The sequence below is a fragment of the Nicotiana tabacum genome, chromosome 8 (assembly GCF_000715075.1).
Source record: "Nicotiana tabacum cultivar K326 chromosome 8, ASM71507v2, whole genome shotgun sequence".
Classification (NCBI taxonomy): domain Eukaryota; kingdom Viridiplantae; phylum Streptophyta; class Magnoliopsida; order Solanales; family Solanaceae; genus Nicotiana; species Nicotiana tabacum.
The window spans coordinates 6,213,898-6,237,570 of NC_134087.1; the positions used below are offsets into that span (position 1 = coordinate 6,213,898).

At 37.5% G+C, this 23,673-nt stretch overlaps 1 protein-coding gene across 1 annotated transcript; it reads left to right on the top strand.

Annotated features, from left to right (window-relative positions):
• Nucleotides 1-12,424: 12,424 nt before the first annotated feature.
• On the top strand, nucleotides 12,425-13,509 carry LOC107762710 (acid phosphatase 1-like). Its single transcript, XM_016581089.2, has 3 exons — nucleotides 12,425-12,865; nucleotides 12,967-13,176; nucleotides 13,277-13,509. Exons 1-3 carry the CDS (start codon nucleotides 12,444-12,446, stop codon nucleotides 13,449-13,451), a joined length of 807 nt encoding a protein of 268 aa, XP_016436575.2. The 5' UTR covers nucleotides 12,425-12,443; the 3' UTR covers nucleotides 13,452-13,509.
• Nucleotides 13,510-23,673: the final 10,164 nt, after the last annotated feature.

Here is a 23,673-nt window from a genome sequence, read left to right on the forward strand (position 1 = left end):
CACGTGTCAACTCTTGGGAAACACATTAGTGTGTTGGCATAGCAAGAAACAAAATTGTGTTGCCCTATCAACGACTGAAGTAGAATATTTAGCTGCCGGAAGCTGTTGTACACAAGCTCTATGGATTATGCATCAACTTCTCGACTATGATTTATCTCTTACCTCTACTCCTATATTTTGTGATAATACTAGTGCTATTTGCTTATAAAAAAAAATTCTATACATCATTATAGAGAAAAGCATATAGAAATTAAGCATCACTTTATTCCGTGATCATGTCGCTAAAGGTAATATTGTATTAGAATTTATTAGTATTGATTCTCAACTTGCCGATATTTTTACAAAACCACTTTTGGAAGAAAGATTTTGTTTTCTCTGGAAAAAATTGGCATTTTGCAAAACTTGTAAATCAAGTCTTTTTACCATATTCTAAAATATTTTATTTCCTTACGTATGTATGGCTTAATTAATTTGTGTATAGGTTTAATAATTGCTTCTTCATCAGTGTCGTCGATCAATCACTTCAGAAGCATCACTTCCTTCTGAACCCTACCTTTTCCTTTAACCAAGGCAACCCTTCATTACTCCAAAAGCATCGATAAAATCCCTCCCATCTCTGTTACTCTCTTCATTCTTATCAAACAAACGTTCTCACCATGGCCAAAAGAAATTCCTCTTCCTCCATTACAACCGGATGAAGTTGAAGGTTTCAAAAACCCCTCAACCCTGAAGAACCTGTAGATTTAGAGTCGTCAAAAACGGATAATGAGAGTAGTGAATCCTCCGAAAATCCTTCCATTAGTCAGAGAAATGTAGAAAAAAGTCTCATGGAGCAAACCCCCCCCAAAAAGCTGCATGCAAGAAAGGAAAGGTAGAGAACACTGAATTCGGACCTGAGGACAAGTTGATCCTTTATGGCCCGAGTGAAACAGAAAGCTTTGAGTCCTACAAGTCAAAATCTATGGCTTATGGATGCTCTATAAGTCTTTCTCTCATGAAAAATCTGCATTGCAATGTTACCTCTATATTTGATTTTTAGCATCTTTCTTCTTTGTTTAACACTGTTGGTAACTCTGTTTATGAGAAACCTGTGAGGATGTTTTATGCAAACTTATTTGTGAATGACAAAGATGACCTGGAATCTATGGTGTTAGGCACTAGAATTGGTGTGGACTCTTATCAATTTGAAAAGATTTTCTCCGCTAAATTTAGTGGGTTTGATATTTTTGTGCAAAATTCTTGGCCAAAAGATTTTGAAGTATCCTTTGGAGAAGCCAAAGGCTTGTTATCCGATAACCCCCTTGATATTGGCCCCAAGAACCTAAAGTTTGAACATCGTGTCTTGGCCTACATGATTGCTACTATTTTATTCCCTAGAACTGGGTCCCTTAGCTCTTTATCCACTAGAGATATTTTTGTCATTTACCGTCTTGTTAATAATAAAAGACTGGATTGGTTTGTGTGGATTCACCAATACATGCTTGAAAGTATTTGGGACATATCTTCCTCTGCTGTTTGTTTACCATATAGTCTGCTCATCTAACACATTCTCGAAGTTATGAAGGTATATTTGTCACCCTTTACACCCAAGCACATTACCAATACTTATGATAAGACAGCCATTTCAATGATGGGGTACACCTTGGATGATGATAGTGCCAGTTGAAGTTCAAACTGAACAACCGGCATATCAGTCGACTGTCTCTTAAAATCTTCAGCAGATGTAGAAATATTTGGATGAGGTAAAATAGCTAGTGGTTGAAATGAAGGAACAAGTGGATAAAATTAGGGAAGTTACTAAGGAGACAGTTACAGATGTGGCTAAGCTCAGAATGGATATAGGAGCTACGCATAGACAAAGAACCAGAGCTTTCAATTCTATGACTGAAAAGATGGATGAACTTGTCAAAGATGTCGAGAATTCCTATGGTTCCTTCTGCACCAAAGTGATCAACACCCTCAAGTACTTCCTGGGAAGAAACTAATGTGTATCCGTGTGATGATTTCAAAAACAATATTTTCTCTTTTCTTGTTTTTGCTTGCTTGCTGGTAGTCCTTATAAATATTTTTTGCTTGGGTCTGTATAACATATGCACTGAAGGCAGTACTTTTGTTGCACTATCTAGCTAGTTATTATGTATATTACTTCCTATATTACTTTTGCTTGTATTGTTTTCTTTTCTTTTTTGATTGGTGTCAAAGGGGAAGAACATGTAAGAGAAGTAAAGGTGTTAAACGGGCCGGGTCAGCCCGGTTCCGGACCGGCCCAGACCGGTTTAACCCGGAACTAGCCCGGACCGGTTAGAGGGGACTGGGCTGGGCTGGGTAGGTGGGGTAGAAGGGGTTGGTCCGTGTAGATTTTTTAAAATGGGTAACCGGACCGGTTGAACCCGGTTTAGTTAACAGTAACCCTTACCGGATTAACCGGCCTGGACCGGCCCAGTACAACGGTCAATTTTTTTTTGTTTTTTTAAAAATTTTCAAATTATGTGGGGCCCATTGACCGTTGGCAACGGTCAGACCTGGAAATTGGTCCGTTGGCCAACGACAGGTTTGCAAAAATAGCCTTTTATTTTTAAAATTTTAACTCCTTTTCAATTTACAAAATTAACATCTCTAAAAATATAAATCCCCCCCCCCCCTCTTCTTTATTTCTTCACTCAACTCTCATTTCTCAATCTCAATTTCTCTCGTTCTCTCATTCTCCATTTTTTCAAGATTTCAAGTCTCCAATCTAATTTTATTTGGCTCTCTTTTCTTGAATTTAATTTATCGTGTTTTGTCATTCGGAATTTGAAGTTTGAACTTTGAACAATTGAAGTTCAAAATTGAAATACTTGCTTGACGTTTGTTCGTGGTAACATCGGAATTGCCTAATCAAGTGCTCAATTTATTGGCGAATTCGGTGCACTCCCTCCAACTCTTTCTCTTATTTACTATTTTAATTGCATATTTAATTTTAGCTTATACTTTAATTTTTACAATATGTTTAATGCTGCTAAAAGAGCGTGTAAAAGAGTTACTGGTAGGGGAAATAAAAAAAGAGATAGTCCTTCAGCATCTGGTATTATCATTTACACATGTTTCCGAATCATCGCATAATGATAATTTAGATATAGATTATGAACAATTACAAGAAGATTTTGGAATAGAAGATAATGAAATAGGAATGGAAGATGAGATACCAGCTACACCTACTAGTGTTGGAGTTGGTAGTGTTGGGGTTGCTACAAGGGGTGGTGGTCGTGGCACTAGAAGTAGACCACCTGTGGCTCCGACTACTAATCGTAGAAAAAGAAGTAAGGTTTGAAATTTTGTTGAAATAATAGAAGGTACTGATAGAGTTAAATGCAAACTTTGTAAAGGTGATTTTAAACATTTGACTAGAGGAAATTTAGGGGGGACTGGGACGCTTAGTAGACATATGAGAACTGAGCATCCCATAGAATGGGGCGCTGATGGTGATGGAAATCAAACAACTCTTAACCCTACTACTGGAGGTCTAGTGAAATATGATAAACTGAAGGATCATGAGGAGTTAGAAAAAATGATTGCTTTGGGTTGTCTACCTTTTTCTTTTGCTTCTTCATCATATCTTATTATGTATATTCAAATGATTTACAATCCTTTATTTAAAGGTATCCCTAGAAGTACTTGTAGAGCTGATATCTTTAGACTTCATGGACAATATCAAACATACATCTGTTATTTGTTTAGCCACCTTCCTTGTAGAGTTTCTCTAACTTCTGATATTGGCCATGCTGTTAATGGAAATGATTATTTGACAATTACATGTCATTGGATAGATGATACTACTTCTATGCAAAAACGTATTATCGCTTTTAGATATGATGAAGATCAGAGTCATACTGCTGTGTTTATAAGTAGTACTATTTGTGAAGTTGTTGAATTTTATAATCTAAATCAAAAAGTATTGTGTATGTATTTTGATAACGCTTCTAACAATAATGCCGCAATTTCAATATTAAAACTGCATTTGCAATCAACTCTTGAGGAAGTTTTTCATGTTAGGTGTGCATGTCATGTTTATAATTTAATTGTTAAAAGTGGCCTTGATTTATTTTCGACTGAGATTACTCATGTTAGAAGAGCAGTTGGTGTTATTCAAGGAAATAATAGACAATCTAGAATAAAGGAATTTAAGAATAAGTGTGTCCAGTATAACCTTAAACCCAGATTCATGCCAGACGAAATTGTTACTAGATGGAATTATACATATATATTTTTAAAATGTTGCTACAAATATAGATTCCCAATAACTGAAGTTGCTAATGCGCATTGTACTGATCCAAACCGTATGCTAACAAACGGTACTTGGGAGGTCATTAATGATGTTGTTAAATTTTTACATAAATTTTATACAGCTACTGTGGAGTTTCTGGAGCATATTACCCTACTGTTACTATGACTTTAGTACATACAACTAAAATTTCTTTTCTACTCTTTGAATTTAAGAAGAAAGAAAAATATAGGGATGTTGTTGAAAAAATGCAAGCAAAATTCAAAAAATATTTCTTTCCAATTCCTCCGATTTACTTAATTGGTACTGTTTTAAATCATTCTATTAAGATGTCTGATTGTCACCAATTAATGAATGCTTTATATACTTATATGGAGATTGGACCAACTGAAACCCTAGATTTATATACTTGTATGAACAAGCTAAATGAATATTTACAACAATTATATAATTATTATGCAAATGTAATTGATGATGTTGCTCTTACTGTAGGCAATGTTAATCCAACTATGTATTGTACCACTTCTGCTACTGTGGATGATGAAGAAGGCCTTGATAGTTTTAATATTTTTTCTACATTTTCTAACACTCAAACTAGTAGCAGGAACATTGATGAACTTCAATTCTACTTGCAGAAGCAAAAAGAGCATCGCACAAAGGAATTTTCACCGTTGGGATGGTTGCAGTAGAATGGAAAGCAATTTCCTGTTCTTTTCGCTATGGCTCGGGACGTGCTGAATGTACCAATTTCTACTGTTGCATCGGAGAGTGCATTTAGCCAAGCAAGACAACAACTTGGAGACACCCGCCACTCATTGGGAAGCAATGCTTTGGAAGTTTTAGTATGTTTCAGAGATTGGATTAGATCGGAACGAAGAAATCAAGGACGTGAAGATGTTGATAGCCCAGAAGACGAGGAACTTGGAGATATATTAACACATGGTAACCCATCCGAATTTAACATTCCAGAAGAAGGTCAATCGGTTCATATTGATTATGATGAACTTACTAAGGCAATGCAAAACCTTTGAATTTACTATTTTACTTATTGAAAAAAATGTAAACCTTTAAATTTGTAAGTTTGAAACTTTGAAATTTGAATGAAGAAATAAAAGTAGCACGTGCAATAAGTGCATTTTTTCCCATCTCCCCTATATTCTTTATGTTAGTACTTTGTAATGCACTTATTGCACTTATTACAATATTAATACAAAATTCCAAAAAAAAAATTAAAATTACACTAAACCCGGCCCGACCCTCTCAACCCGTAACCCGTACGGTTCAGTTTTTACTCGGATGAACCCGAACCCGTTAAACCCATTAAGAACCAACTCGGAAGCAGCCCGGATCGTAACCCGTACGGGTCCAAAAAATGGAGGCCCGACCCGGCCCGGTTAGCCCGTTAAACACCCTTAAAGAGAAGTAAACAGGTAGAGAAGTAATTCAACCCCTCAGGGGGAGCAAGCATCAAGTCAGGGTAATTCAACCTTTCAGGGGGAGCAAACATCAAGTCAGGGGGAGCAATCTAGGAAATGAAATAAAAAGGGAAGTCTCATAATTAATGTTTATTCTCTCTTGATTTTCATCATAAAAAAGGGGAGATTGTTAAGTTAAATTCCAAGGTTTCAATGATGACAATGTTCACTTACCCTATTTCGCAGGAATCATTAAAAGGAAAGAAAACCAATAAGAAGCTATCTAAAAATGTGATTGCTAAATCAATGGACCTGAAGAAGGAATCAAAAGTCTGCAGAACTACTCGGCCTCAATCAAGGAAATCAGATTAATGAGTTATTACCACCAAATATTCAGTATCCTTTATTAAAGCTCAGTCAAAGGCTTGATTGTCTCGTAAATGAAAGCTGTGACAAGGAAAGTCACAATCGAATGCGACCCTTCCCAAGAGCAGGTTTCAAAGTGGCACCCCTTGGGTCAAATCCTTTTAAAGATCTCGTGCCTCTATTTTTGGTCAAGACTCAACGACTCTTTTGTCTCCTATAAGAAAGCTACTAAGATCAATTGGAAGACTTGTGCTACTACACACATTATTTTCTAAGTCTCTCTACTTCTTAGCCTATACACTGTAATCTTGAGTTTATTAGTGTCTCAAAAGATAGGAAGAGTTAGAACACAAATGAGAGCTGTGTCATTATTAGAGATTTACTATTGCTGTACTTCGTTGGTGGTGAACGAATCAAAACCATCCTTGTTGTAATACTTTTAAGATCTAAATGGAATCCTTATGACCCAAGGGAAACTGGATGCAAGTACCATACTGGTATCGAACTAGTATAAAATCATTGTGTGTCATTCTCTTTCTGTTTACTGCTATTTTATAATTTGCTCTCGATCTAGTCAACTAAAATCATTGTTAGTCGACTATTTTTTAATAGACCACAATTCACTCTCCCGCTTGTACTTTCAGATTAATAGAGAAATACAGCTGTACATTACATTTGAATTCCAAAATAACTCATATGTGTGAGACATGTGACAGACCTTATAGAGAATAATAGTTAGTTATATAGAGAATTTAGTCATGTGTATAGGAATTTTATTTCTGTTTTTTTCACATATATACTTATATATATATATATATATATATATATATATATATATATATAGCATAAATTGAATAACAAAATACATAGAGAAAATTTCCTACATCATTTTCTGATTTTACAATCATTCATGGTATCAGAGCATTGAAGCTCAATTCACTGCGAAATCATCTAATCTTCTGTGACTCATCATCTTCATCATGACTGATGCAGAAACTTTTGATTCATATGTTATTCATACTGTAACTGGAAATACAGCCACATTTGATCCAAATCATCCTTATTTTCTTCACTCCTCTAATGCACTAGGCATGGCTCTTGTCAACACAGCCTTTGCTGGAAGAGGATTTCAAGGATGGAAGAAATCTGTCCTCATATAACTCTCAGCAAAGAATAAGTTAGGATTCATTAATAGATCATGTTCTCCTTCGGTCATCTTCAGCCATGGAGTAGGTGTAATGACACGGTTACCTCATGGCTATTAAACTCACTATCCATGGACATTGGAGATTGTGTGATCTACTCCAAATCTGCTAAGGATCTCTAGACCAGCCTTGAACACAAGTTTGGACAGTCAAATGGTGCTAAATTATACCATCTGATTAAGGAGTTATTAAGATTAGTTCAAGGTGCAAGTGACATATCAAGTTATTTTACAAAACACAAACGTTTGTGGGATGCGTTAGACTCACTTAATTGTAATTTTAAATGCATGTACACTCGTGTGTGTGTGTTAAGGAAAACGAAAATTGGAAAAATCATTGGAGGATGAAAGACTCATCCAATTTCTCATGGGGCTAAATGATATCTCTTGACAAGCAAAGAGAAACATCTTGAAGATGAACCCCTTCCCAATATCAATCATGATTATTATCTTGTACTGCAGGATGAGAATTAGAGGGAAATCTATGCCAACCCCCTCATATCCTCTAACTCTTTATCCTTCATGGTAGGAAATCAAGGGAACTTAACAGGACAGAACACTTATCTACAGAGAAATAATAATAAGCAGGCACAAAGGAATTATGGACAATTTCAAAAACCCAACAACAACATCCAGAAGGGAACACATCCATCACAAAGGAACACTACTTTCAGAGGAAAGAAGAACAAGTTTAATCCCAATGTTTCATGCACCTACTGCAAAAAGGTGGGTCACTCTGTCATTAACTGTTATAGAATCGTAGGATTCCCTGAAGACTTTGAGTTCAATAATGGTAAAGGAAATCAGTTTCAAGCTAGAAACAATGGAGTTTTCACAGGAAAGCAGGTAGATGATGCAAACAGTAACTACAATGAAGGTCTGGACCAACATCTCTCTAAGGAGCAATTCTCACATCTAGTTCAGTTGATCAAACATGTTCAGACCACAGACACAACAAGCACTAGTTCAGAGATCAATGTCAATGCTGTTGCTGGTACTATTACCAAATATATTGGATTTTGTTTTTCAGTTTTTAATACCACTACTTGGATCATTGATTCGGGGGCATCAGAACATATGTGTTTGGATTCAAATGCTTTTTTTATCTCTATATCCTCTTCCCGTTACTCTACATATCAATCTTCCTAATTCTTTCAAACTAACTGTCACTCATACTGGAAGAATTTCTATTTCCCCTGACTTTATTTGAAATAATATTTTACATGTGCCTAGTTTTAGATACAATCTTTATATCAGTGAATAGGTTTTGTATATAATTTCATTCTATAATTTCACTTACATCCAGTCAACGTCTCTTGCAGGCCCCTTTAATACAGGAGCCTCAGGGTTTTGGTGAAGCAAAATGATGACTATATCTGTTGGAACCTAGCATTGCTAGGAATAGTTTACAGAATAATGTAGTTTATTTTTCTGATCCAAATGATGTCAATTATGTATCAGCTTCTTTTCCTTTTTCTGCAAGTGCAATTTCCAATGTAACACTGTGGCACAACAGATTAGGGTATTATCCTTTTTCACCAAAGCAATTCAGTTTTTTTTCCTTTCCTTCTAATTCAGAATGTTTCTGTGATGTCTTTCCTAAATCTAGGCAAACTAGATTACTTTTTCCTTTGAGTCAAATCAAATCTAAAAAAACATTTGAATTAATTCATGTTAATGTTTGGGGGCCCTACAAGGTACCTACTTATAATAGTTTCAAATATTTTCTGACTGTGGTGGATGATTACAGCAGGGGCACTTGGACATTTCTCCTACGTACCAAAAGTAATGCATTCCCAGTTTTGAAGAATTTTTTTACTATGATTGAAAGGCAGTTTGGGATTAGAGTTAAAAAGTTGAGAACAAACAATGTATTTGAGCTTGGAAAAGGATCCCAGGAGGCAACTTTCCTTAGTTCTGAAGGGATACTTCATCAAACATCCTATGTTGCAACCCCTCAACATAATGGAGTAGTTGAGAGAAAACATAGATATCTTTTGGAAATAGCTAGAGCTTTGCTCTTTCAATGTAAAGTTTCTATTCTTTACTTGGGAAAGTGTGTATTAAATGCCACTTATTTTATTAACAGGCTACCCTCTAAGATTCTTCAAGGGAAGACACCTTATTCCATTTTGTTCCATCAGACACCTTTATATATGTTTCTCAGAAACTTTGAGTGTCTTTCTTATATTTCTACATTGTCTGATGGGAGAACTAAATTTGATTCTATAGCAAAAACTTGTGAATTTTTAGGATATCCCTTGGGGCAAATAGGGTACAAAATGCTAGAATTAGATACAAAGTAGGTCATTGTATCTAGAGATGTGCATTTCTATGAAGATAGGTACCTTTTTGCTTCAGACAACAACATTCCTGATCCTATTTTTCTCATTCCTTCACCTTTAGATAACACTTTTCCTATTTCATCACCTTCTGCCCCATCTAGTTTATTCTAACACTCCTTCTTTACCTAGCCCTAGTCAGTCACCTTCACCACTCATCACTCATTTACTTTCACTACTCATCACTTATTCACCTCCATCACACTTCACTCATCCATCCATACCACATTTCTCACATTTTCCATCACCTCACATTGTTAATTCTCCTATACCAAATACTTCAGCCAGCCACTCAGAAAATCTACCAGTCACTACACAACCTAGTTACCTCAAATATTACATATGCAATAATATATACCTTAATGAAATAACATCTACTTGTTTTACCCAACCTAGTCAACCTATTTCTTTTTCCTTTGGGGATTTATCTAATGATACCAACATGTTCTACGATCTATGTTAGAAATTTTAGAACCTAGCAGTTTTTCACAGGCCTTTTCACATTTAGGATAGAGGAAGGCCATGTCTTCAAAAATTGAGGCATTATAAGCTAATCACACCTAGGATGTGGTTCTACTACCAGTTGAAAAGATGGCTTTACTTTATAAATGGGTATACAACGTAAAACACAGATCATATGGAAGCATATAGAGATTGAAAGCAAGACTGGTTGTCGGGGGTATATTCAAAAAGAAGGCATAGACTACACTGAGACATTCTCTTTGGTAGTCAAAATTACTACCATCAGGTGCTTATTGGCAGTAGCTACTAAAAAGGATTAACCTATCTATTAATTGGATGTTAGTAATGTCTTTTAACATGGAGATCTTCAAGAGGAAATATATATGAGGTTCCCAGCCGGTCTAACCCTCTTCACCTAATCATGTTTGTCTCCTAAGAAAATCTCTTTATAGTTTAAAGCAGTCATCAGGACAGTGGTATGCTAGGTTAGCTGGGGCACTTAGTATTAAGGGGTATTTTTCTTCTATGAATGATTATTCTTTATTTTTTAAGAAGACGGGGCTTTGATTTCAATTATTGCAGTGTATGTGAATGATATCCTTATTAGTGGCATTGACGCAACATAAATTGCCTCATCAAAATCATTTCTTCATTATGTATTCAAGGTCAAAGATTTAGGCAATTTGCATTACTTTTTAGGCATGGAGATTATGCGAGAAAAGCCAGGAATGATCATATGTCAAAGAAAGTTTGTCTTGGACTTGTTGTAGGAATTTGACATCTCTAGTCTGCCTTGTGTTTCTTCTCCTCTTAAGCCATCCTCCAAATTGCAGGCAGATGAAGGACCTCTTCTTCAAAATCCCACCATCTACCGGCACTTGTTGGGAAGTTAAACTACTTGACTCATACGAGGCCTGATATTTGCTTTGTTGTGCTCAAGCTTAGTCAGTTTAGCAAAGCCCTCATCTTGCTCATTTTTCTATTGCTTTGCGTGTCCTCACTATATGCATTCAGATCCTGGGCAGGGAATTCTTCTCAACTCTTCTCCTTCACTAAAGCTAGTCACTTTTGCAACGCAGACTAGGCTTCTTGCTTGGAGACTAGTTGGTCTGTTAGTGGCTTTTATGTTGCCCTCGGAGGCTCACCTATTTCTTGAAAATCTGAAAAGCAGGCATTTACCTCCTTGTCATCCGCCGAAGCATAGTATAGATCCATGCATCGAGTAGCTATTGAGCTAACTTGGCTCACTCGCCTTCTTGACGACCTTTCTATTTCACCACAACTGTCTATTCTTGTTCTTTCTGATAGCAAGGCAGCCATCAACATCGCCCGAAATCTAGTTTTCCACGAACAGACAAAACATGTTGAATTGGACTACCATTTAGTTCGTCAACAGTTCCTCTCAGGCTTAATTGCTCTTTCTTTTGTTCCTTATTCATCTCAACTTGCTTATCTATTTACCAAAGCTCTTTCCAGCCCCTCACACCACTCTATTCTACGCAAGTTTGGGGTAATTTCATCACCCTCCAATTTGAGGTGGATGAAGAGAAGAAGCCCTGTGATTTGAGTAAGATAAATGATGAAGCTCAAAAAGAAAATGATGAAGCTCAAAAAGAAGAAGAGAAGGGGAAGATTCAAGGGTTTCCGACAAGAATGAGGGCTTCAGAGTTATCTAGGAATCAAGACATTATATTTGCACAAAAGGACTTAAGCTATGGTGTCATCTCAATTGTTGATGATAAACTTGATCAATTAAATCCTAGCCGTCCAGATTAATAGAGAGATACAGTTGTACAACAACTTTGGATTCTAAAATAATTCACACGTGTGAGGCATGTGACAGACCTTGTAGAGAATAATAGTTAGTTATATAGTTATTAGTAGATAGCAAATAGAATTTAGTCGAGTGTATAGGAATTTCATTTCTATTTTATTTTTTCTTTACACAGATATACTTGTATATATACAACATCAGCTGAATAACGAAATACATAGAGAAAATTTCCTACATCCTGATTTTACAATCATTCAAAGGCGCGCTAACCATATTATACATTTAAGCAATTTCTATTCTATTTAAGCATTTTCTAACATGATAGACCAACTTATTAGCTGATTATAAAACACCCTCTTAGATGATTTATTTTCTTGTAAGATTGACAAGAAAATGAAAAAGAAATTTAACAGTAAACAAATAAGAGCGAAGCAGAGAATGTCAACCCTGACAAAGCATTATTCATGTCGTAAATTACGATGACCTGTTTGATTCATGCCTTGCTTGCGTTGAGGTCAATGAGTTAAAAATCTTATTTAAGCTACCGTATACCAGCTTATCCAAATATCTTCATTGTTATTCTTCCCAGTTCCTCCTATCAATTTGATACAACCATAACATGATGAAGTCTTTCAAGACTTTGTTTTTCTTTCTTTCAACTATAGTAGCTGTAACAGTGGCCTCTACTTCCCATAATGTAGAGTTCACAAGCCAAGTAGTAGAAATTCACTGTCTAAGGCTGCAGACTGGCGCTGCTGGTTATCGTGTCCCACAATTGGACTGTCTTAGCTGGCGTCTTGCTGTGGAGACTAACAACCTCCAAAATTGGAAATTGGTGCCAAGCGCATGCGAAAACTATATAGGTCATTACATATTAGGAAAACAATATCGTCATGACTGTGAGGCTGTGGCCAATGCAGCAATTGAGTATGCCAAGAGTGTCAAACTTGGCGGAGATGGAAAGGATGTTTGGGTATTTGATATTGATGAGACCACTCTCTCCAATCTTCCTTACTACGCTCGATCTGATGTAGCTTTTGGGTAATAACCAGATTCGAAAATGTTTGGTTTTTGTATATAATTATTTAGTAGTTTTTGTAGTAGGTATTGCGAACTATTGGATCTCATGCATTTTTGTGCAGGGCTATACCTTACAACAATACAAAGTTTAATGCATGGGTGGCCGAGGGGAAAGCACCTGCCATTCCTTCTATACTTGGAGTATATAAAACAGTGCTGTCTCTCGGGATCAAGACTGTTTTCATAACAGGGACTCGAGAGTCTTTCAGAAAAGTAAGAATTACTAATCTCAAGAAAGCTGGTTACACTAATTGGGCAAAGCTCATACTAAAGTAAGCATGCATGTTTATTAATTCCTTGTGTAATATTTTACTCAAAAGATTGAGAAAAGGATAACTAACTCTGCTTGGGAATGATTGATGATTATTGCAGGGGAGAAAATGATACGAGAAGCGCAGTGGAGTATAAATCAAGCAAGAGAAGAGAGCTAGTGAAAGCTGGATATAGAATTATTGGTAACATTGGAGATCAATGGAGTGATCTGATTGGAGACAACCTGGGCGCTCGTACTTTCAAAGTCCCTGACCCTTTGTACTACATTGGTTGATCGACACCCCTCTTCTCTTTCTTGATTCTCAGCAATTTTAAGCAGTTATTTAACAAAGCGAGTAGCTTTCTTATTTGTGACATGTGAGACGCTAAGTGTAATGACCCGGCCGGTCGTTTCGAGAGATGTAGCTCTGTTCCCTCATTTTTTTGCTTTTTTTGTGTTTCACATCTGTATTATGACTTACCGGGTTAGTTCGTTTGGGTCCGGAGTGGTTTTGGAGTGAATTGAGATACTTAGTCTTCTATTTGAAAACTTAAGTTGGAAGAGTTGACCGGATGTTGACTTGTGTGTAAACGACCTCGGATTTGAATTTGATGGTTCCGTTAGCTCCGTCAGGTGATTTTGGACTTAGATGCGTGTCCGGAATGTGATTTGGAAGTTCGTAGTAGAATTAGGCCTGAATTGGCAAAAGTTGAAATTTTGACGATTTTGGCCGGCAGTGAAAATTTTGATATCGGGATCGGATTGGATTTCCGGAAGTTGGAGTAGGTTCTTGGTGTCATTTCTGACTTGTGTACAAAATAAGAGGTCATTCTGTGATTTGATAAGTTTTGGCGTTGTTTGTAGAATTTGAAAGTTTCGAAGTTCATTAGACTTGAATCCGTATGTAATTCGTGTTTTTGATGTTGTTCGAGGTGATTGATGATTTGACTAAGTTCGTATGATGCTATGAGATATGTTGGTATGTTTGGTTGAGGTCCCGAGTGTTACATCTCGTGTTTTCGTACGTAAAAGTTTCGTCGTAAGCTAATCGACGTAGATTCGGGGATGAGATTATCTTGAGGTTATAAGCGTTTATGCTATTTATAACAAGCGATAAGTAAGTGCCGTGAAGGTTAAAGGGTAAACGAATCAAAGAAAGTGAGTTTCGTCGAAGTTTGTCAATATGAGATAGAATATGGTCCGAGCTATAATACCCAATATTTATGGACTAGTGTCATACAAGGTACCCCATGATCATGATAGTAGGGTACATAAAATATATTAAAAATGAGTAGTATTTTGGATAATTTGAGATATTTTTAACTACGTAAATTATTGATTAACAGGGGAATTAACAAGTTAATTAAAATTAGTGGGTAATTAATTAATAACCTTGGGATAAGACTTACCCCTCCCCAACGTGGAAGCACCCTCCTTTTTCATTTTATGACTATTGAAATTGATGTAAAGGTGTCGCACTTGAAGAAATTAGGTGACACTAAGCTTGAAATGTGGGGCTCACCTAATAGTTAAGGATAACATTCCAAATTCAAAATTATCTTCTGATCTCTTAAGAAAGAAACATAGCAACGTTATGGAGAAAACGTTTCAGCCAAGGAACATAGCAACTTTATTGAGAAAGGATTTTAGCCAAGATTATCTTTACATAGCAATGTTATTGCTTCGAACATTTCATATGGATTTTTTCCTATTCCAATTTTGCCGTTACGTGTTTCATCGCAATTAACTTGTGTTAGAGGGATTGTTAAGAGAATCGGTTTAGGTATGTTAAGGATATCCCTTCTTTCTTTTGGCATGATCTATACGACACAAACGAAACGAGCAAATGCACAATTTTCATAAATGACTCTATTCATAGAAATACTAGAGATGCTTATGTTCTTGATTCCCCATGTGTCATATTATTCTATCATATGCCCATGGGTCTCGGAAAAATACGTAGTTGATAAAGTTTATTTCATAATATTAATCAAAGACATAATGGTCTTATGACATTCCGAAAGATTTTATTGACGTACTTCTCATGCATTGCATTCATTTACATTGACCCATGACCAGATGGCGTTATATACGCGTATATATGTATATTATATGATGTGCACTGACCCATGACCAGATGGCGTTATATATGCGTATATATGTAAATATATGTATTTGGGATATGGAAAAAGGTTACGGCGTTATATACGCATCACCACCTGATCAGCTGGTATATGTTGATGATTTTGCCCACAGTGGCCGAGATGATATGATGGGATGCCTTCAGAAGCTTGATAATGTTATAAACACATATACCTATGCACAACATGATATTCACACGCACGTGCATGACATTATACATGTGTCAGGATTTACAAAGCTATTTAGACTTGCATGCGGAATTCTTTATTCCATGTGTTATCTAGTCTTTAAGGTACTGATTTTTATGCCTTACATACTCAGTACATTATTTGTACTGACATCCTCTTTTTCGGGGCCTACATTTCAAGCCTTTCGGTGCAGGTAGACAAGCTGACGGTCCCCTTTCTTAGGATCCTTGATCAGCGAGAGTTAGCGTACTCCATTTGATCCGGAGCTACTTTTGATTTTGGTACGATATGCTTATATACATATATAGGTATGACGTGGCCTAGACCCGTCCTTGTACAGTTGTATATTCTATTAGAGGTCTGTAGACAGTATATATAGTTGGATAGTATGTGGCCTTGCCGGCTTCCAGTTTTGGATATGTAGTTGTCTATAGCAGCCTTGTCGGCTCGCCCTACGTATTTCGCACGTATATGTACATATTCCTTTTGGGCAGATTTCCCTCATATATGTTATTCTCATAATTCAGTAGATGTTATTCATGTTTATATCATAGGCGCATGCTCAGGGGTGGTCGACAGGTAGGACTCGGGCACTCGTCTCGACCCATTGGTTTGGGTCGTGACAAAAGTGGTATTAGAGCAGTTCTATCCTAGGGGTTGTCTACAGACCGTGTCTGTAGAGTCTTGTTTATAGGTGTGTTGTGTACCACACTTATCTTATCTAAGATCGTGCGATATAAGAATTCATGTTCCTAACGATATGTTATATTTTCAGTGATGCCTCATAAGACTATAGTCACCCAGAAGGGCAAGTCCGTGGCTGGTGAGACTGCTAGTCGAGCGCCACGAGTTACCAGGGCTCGGGGAGAGTCTCATAGTAAGATTCCATCTTAGACTTCACATACCTAGCCCTCTCTAGAATAGCTCTGAGGTGCACAAGCTCCAGCGTCCGCCCCTATACTTCCAGCTTCTCAGCCAAATACACCGGGTCAGGAGATGAGAGATGTTATTCAGCTATTAACTCGATTAGTAGCTGCATAGGCTCAACATAAAAAAATAGGTACTGGTCATGCAGATAGGTCCGTCAGTGCGAGGGTTTGTGATTTTATTAATTTAGACCCTCCGATATTCACTGGGGTAGATTCAAATAAAGACCCTCAGGTATTTATCTATAGAGTGTGTGTATATATATATATATATATATATATATATATATATATATATATATATATATATATATATATATATATATATATATATATATATATATATATATGTATATGTGTGTGTATGTATATATATGGGAAAAGGTTACAATATTATATACGCATCACCACCTGATCAGCTGGTATACGTTGATGATTTTGCCCACAGTGGCCGAGATGATATGATGGGATGCCTTCAGAGGCTTGATAATGTTATAAACACATATACCTATGCACAACATGATATTCACACGCACGTGCATGACATTATACATGTGTCAGGATTTACAAAGCTATTTAGACTTGCATGCGGAATTCTTTATTCCATGTGTTATCTAGTCTTTAAGGTACTGATTTTTATGCCTTACATATTCAGTACATTATTTGTACTGACATCCTCTTTTTCGGGGCCTACATTTCAAGCCTTTCGGTGCAGGTAGACAAGCTGACGGTCCCCCTTCTTAGGATCCTTGATCAGCGAGAGTTAGCGTGCTCCATTTGATCCGGAGCTACTTTTGATTTTGGTACGATATGCTTATATACATATATAGGTATGACGTGGCCTAGACCCGTCCTTGTACAGTTGTATATTCTATTAGAGGTCTGTAGACAGTATATATAGTTGGATAGTATGTGGCCTTGCCGGCTTCCAGTTTTGGATATGTAGTTGTCTATAGCAGCCTTGTCGGCTCGCCCTACGTATTTCACACGTATATGTACATATTCCTTTTGGGCAGATTTCCCTCATATATGTTATTCTCATAATTCAGTAGATGTTATTCATGTTTATATCATAGGCGCATGCTCAGGGGTGGTCGACAGGTAGGACTCGGGCACTCGTCTCGACCCATCGGTTTGGGTCGTGACAAAAGTGGTATTAGAGCAGTTCTATCCTAGGGGTTATCTACAGACCGTGTCTGTAGAGTCTTGTTTATAGGTGTGTTGTGTACCACACTTATCTTATCTAAGATCGTGCGATATAAGAATTCATGTTCCTAACGATATGTTATATTTTCAGTGATGCCTCATAAGACTATAGTCACCCAGAAGGGCAAGTCCGTGGCTGGCGAGACTGCTAGTCGAGCTCCACGAGTTACCAGGGCTCGGGGAGAGTCTCATAGTAAGATTCCATCTTAGACTTCACATACCTAGCCCTCTCTAGAATAGCTCTGAGGTGCACAAGCTCCAGCGCCCGCCCCTATACTTCCAGCTTCTCAGCCAAATACACCGGGTCAGGAGATGAGAGATGTTATTCAGCTATTAACTCGATTAGTAGCTGCATAGGCTCAACATAAAAAAATAGGTACTGGTCATGCAGATAGGTCCGTCAGTGCGAGGGTTTGTGATTTTATTAATTTAGACCCTCCGATATTCACTGGGGTAGATTCAAATAAAGACCCTCAGGTATTTATCTATAGAATGCAGAGGACTTTGAGGGTAATGAAGGCCACTGTGAATAAGTTAGTTGAGCTAGCTTCCTATAGACTCCAATATGTTGCAATTAATTGGTACGAGTCTTGGGAATTGTCCAGAGGTGACGATGCCCCTCCAGTAGGAATATGCTTAGGGTGTAGAGGAGTGTAAGCAGAAGCAGAGGGCCGATCGTGAGCATGATAGGGCCCAGAATATGATAGCGAGGTCTTCAGATCCTTCTGGTGAGTTTCGAGATAGTTAGAGACAACAGTACCCTAGGTATCCAGCCCATCCATCTGCTAGCGCACCACCTCTGTTTGGCGGTAAGAGATTTGATTGTTCCACATATTCAGGGCCTGGTCAGAATTCCAGGGCCTCAGGTTCTCAGTATAGGGGTGAGTCAAGTCAGATGAGGTCATCATTGCCACGATGTGCTTAGTATGGTAAGCAGCATGTCGGGCAGTTCCGTATAGGGTTGGGCGTTTGTTATACTTGTAGTTATCCGGGCCACGTTATGAGGGATTGTCCGACGAGAGGTGATGCAAGCATAGCTCAGCCAGCGGGATTTGTAGTTGGTTCATCATCATTAGTACGCCCCCTTGGGCAAGGTTTACAAGCACCAATGAGTCATGGTAGAGGCACAGGCAGAGCATCTACCTTGAGCGGTCCTCAAAACCACATTTATGCATTGGAAGGACGACAGGATCAGAAGTCATCACCTGATATTGTTACATGTATATTATCAGTCTCCTGATATGATGTATATGCACCGATTGAGCCAAGTTCCATCTTATCATATGTTATTCCGTTGGTTGTTAGTAAGTTTGGAATAAAACCTGAATTGATTAAACCTTTTGAGGTGTCTACACATGTTGGGGACTCAGTGATAGCTAAGTGAGTATATAGAGATTGGGTAATAGTAGTTCATGGTCGATGTAATGTAGCGGACCTAATCGAGTTAGATATGGTAGAATTTGATATTATAATGGGTGTGGATTAGTTGGCTTCTTATCATGCCAACGTTGATTGTGGATCAAATTGAATCGCCATTCTAATTTCCAAGGGAGCCTGTTTTGGAATGGAAAGGTAATACAACAACCCCAAGAGGTAAATTTATTTCGTATCTCAAGGCAAAGAAGATGATAAAAAATGGCTATATTTATAACTTAGTTCGGGTTCATGATGTGAAAGTAGAGTCACCAACCATTCAATCTATCCCTGTGGTTAAGGAGTTTCTTGATGTTTTCCCCGATGAGCTTCCAGGTCTTCCGCCAGAACTAGAAATTAAGTTTGATATTGACATATTACTAGATACTCAACCAATATTTATCCCTCCTTATTGAATGGCACCCGTAGAGCTGAGAGAGTTGAAGGAATAACTAAAGGAATTGCTTTAAAAAGGCTTTATCAGACCTAGTACATCATCGTGGGGAGCACCTGCGATTTTTTTTAGGGAGAAAGATGGTTCCTTACAGATGTGTATTGATTATAGACAGTTGAATACGGTAAAGATCAAGAATAAGTACCCGCTCCCAAGGATTGATAATTTATTTGATCAGTTGCAAGGTTCCAAGTGTTTCTCAAAGATAGAATTGAGGTCCGGGTACCATCAGGTAAGGGTTAAGGAGAAGGATATTCCGAAGACAGCATTTAGGACCAGATAAGGGCACTGTGAGTTTCGTGTTATGTCGTTCGGTTTGACTAATGCCCCAATAGTATTCATGAACTTGATGAACCATGTATTCAGATCCTTTTTAGACATGTTTGTAATTGTATTTATTGACGATATATTGGTGTATTCTCGTTCAGAGACTGAGCATGCAGATCATTTGCGTACTGTACTCAGAGTTCTATAAAAAGGCAAGTTGTATGCAAAATTCTCTAAGTGTGAATTCTGGTTGAACTCTATAGCTTTACTTGGGCATATTTTTTGAAGTGAGGGTATCCGAGTCGACACACAAAAGATTGAGGCAGTAAAGACTTGGCCTAGACCCACGATACCGACGAAGATTCGTAGCTTTTCCGTTTGGCGGGTTATTACAAGAGATTTGTATAGGGATTTTCTTCTCTTTCAGCACCTTTGACAAAGTTGACTTAGAAGGGAGAAAAGCTTTAATGGGCTAATGCTTGCGAACGGAGTTTCCAGGCATTGAAGGACAAATTAACTTCAACATCGGTCCTAACGCTCCCAAAAGGGATCGATGGTTATGTTATCTATTGTGATGCTTTGGGCATTGGATTGGGTTGTGTACTGATGCAACATGGTAAAGTAGTAGCTTATGCTTCTAGACAACTAAGAAATCGCGAGAAGAATTACCCGACCCACGATTTAGAGTTAGCCGCAGTGATTCATGCACTAAAGATATGGAGGCACTACTTGTATGGCATTCATGTTGATATCTATACGGATCATAAGAGCTTCCAGTATATCTTCAAGCAAAAGGAATTAAATTTAAGTCAAAGGATATGGTTGGAGCTACTTAAAGATTATGACATTGCTATTTTATACGATCTGGGGAAGGTGAACGTGGTAGCCGATGCCCTCAACCGTAGATCTATGGGTAGCCTGTCATATTTACAGCCAGAGAAGAGGGGAATAGCCCATGAGGTTCATCATCTAGCTAGTCTTGGAGTTCGGTTACTGGACTCAGGTGATATTGGAGTTACTATTCAAGATACGACAACATCCTCTTTAGTAACTGAAGTGAAGGAATGCCAGTATGAGGATCCTGTGTTAGTTAATTATAGGGATACCACCACTCAGAAGGAGAATACACCATTTGAATTACAGAAGATGGGGTCCTCAAATATCGAGGACGATTATGTGTCCCTAATGTTGCAGGTCTGCATCGGCAGGTTATGGGAGAAACTCACTATTCTCATTATTCTATCCATCCAGGAGAAACAAAGATGTATCATGATATCAGGGAATTATATTGGTGGTACGGAATGAAAAAGAATATAGTGGAGTTTGTTCCTCAGTGCCCTAACTGTCAGCAAGTTAAGATTGAGCATCGAAAATTCGGTGGGTTATTGCAGGCTATGGAGATTCCGACTTGGAAATGGAAGTAATCAATATGGATTTTATCGTAGGCTTACCTCGTACCCAGCATAAGTTCGATTCTATATGGGGGATTGTTGACAAGCTTATAAAATCAGCCCATTTTCTGCCCGTTAGGACTATATATTCCGCAGAGGATTATGCAAGACCTTATATTAAGGAGATAGTATGACTGCATGGTGTCCCTGTATCTATTATCTCAGATAGAGGAGCTCAATTTACAACTAACTTCTGGAGGTCCTTCCAAAAAGGATTAGGGACTCAGGTAAGTCTCAATACAACAATTCATCCCCAGGCAGACGGACATGCTGAGCGTACTATTCAGACACTTGAGGATATGTTACGGGATTATGTGATAGACTTCAAGGGTAACTGGGATGATCATCTGCCGCTTATTGAGTTCGCGTATAACAATAGCTATCATTCCAGTATTCAGATGGATCCATATAAAGCTCTTTACGGATGGAAGTGTCAGTCGCCTATAGGATGGTTCGATGTTGAAGAAACTAAGTTAATAGGACCAAAATTGGTACAACAGGCAATCGAGAAGATTAAGCTTATACAGGAAAGGCTATTAGCAACTCAAAACCGTCATAAGTCTTATGCGGATAATCAACGACGAGACTTGTAATTTCAGGTTAACAATTGGGTATTCCTAAAGATATCACCAATGAAAGGCGTTATGAGGTTCAGAAAGAAAGAAAAACTTAGCCCTCGGTACATTGGACCATATAAGATCATACGCAAGATAGGTAGCATATGAGTTAGACTTGCCTTCTAACTTTGAATCCATTCATCCAATATTTCATATGTCTATGCTCCATAAATGTATCGGGGATCCATCTAGAGTTGTGTTAGTTGATGATGTTCAGGTCACAGAATAACTATCGTATGAGGAAACTCCCATTGCTATACTAGATAGACAGGTTCGGAGTTTGAAAACTAAAGACGTAGCTTCGGTAAAAGTGCTTTGGAGAAACAATAATATGGAACAAAATGACTTGGGAAGCTGAAGAAGACATGAAGTCTAGATATCCTCACTTATTTCCTCTTCTAGAGAACGATCCGACTGAGACATCACAGCCTTAAGGCATGTGTATGGCTTCTTGTATTAGCTATTATCATTGGATATGTGAGGCCATTGTCATGAGTGACAATTGTGGTCCTATGTGGCATTAAATTATTTAGTTTTATACAGAAAAGAGTTGATAGTATCACTACTACAAAGGCGACTTTGCCAAAGTTTATATAGATCTCAGGGAGTTAAATATTCGAGGACGAATGTTTCTAAGGGGGGGAAGGATGTTACATCTCGTGTTTTCGTACGTAAAAGTTTCGTTGTAAGTTAATCGACGTAGACTCGGCGATGATATTATCTTGAGGTTATAAGAATTTATGCTATTTATAATAAGCGATCAGTAAGTGTCGTAAAGGTTAAAGGGTAAACGAATCAGAGAAAGTGAGTTTTGTCAAAGTTTGTCAATATGGGATAGAGTATGGTCCGAACTATAATACTCGGTATTTATGGACTAGTGTCATACAAGGTATCCCATGACCACGATAGTAGGGTACATAAAGTGTATTAAAAGTGAGTAATATTTTGGATAATTTGAGATACTTCTTAACTATATGGATTATTGGTTATTGGATGAATTAACAAGTTAATTAAAATTAGTGGGTAATTAATTAATAACCTTGGGATGAGACTTACCCCTCTCCAACATGGAAGCACCCCCCCCCCCTTTTTCATTTTATGACTCTTGAAATTGATGTAAAGGTGTCACACTTGAAGAAATTAGGTGACACTAAGCTTGAATGTTGTGCCCACCTAATAGTTAAGGATAACATTTCTAACTCAAAATTATCTTCTAATCTCTTGAGAAAGAAACATTGCAACGTTATTGAGAAAGAGTTTCAGACAAGGAACATAGCAACATTATTTAGAAAGGGTTTTAGCCAAGATTATATTTGCATAGCAACGTTATTGCTTCGAGCATTTCATACAGATTTTTTCTACTCCGATCTTGCCGTCACGTGTTTTGTCGCAATTAATGTGGATTAGAGGAACTGTCAAGAGAATCGACTAAGGTATGTTAAGGCTATCCCTTCTTTCTTTTGGCATGATCTATACGACACAAACGAAACGAGCAAATGCACAATTTTCATAAATGACTCTATTCACATAAATACTAGAGATGTTTATGTTCTTGATTCTCCATGTGTCATATTATTCTATCATCTATTCATGGGTCTCAGAAAATACGTAAGTTGATAAAGTTTATTTCATAATATTAAACAAAGGCATAATGGTCTTATGACATTCCGAGAGATTTTATTGACGTACTTCTCATGTATTGCATTCATTTACATTGACCCATGACCAGATGGCATTATATATGCATATATATGTATATTATGTATAAGGGATATGGCATTATATACGCACCACCACCTGATCAGCTAGTATACGTTGATGATTTTGCCTACAATGGTCAAAGTGATATGAT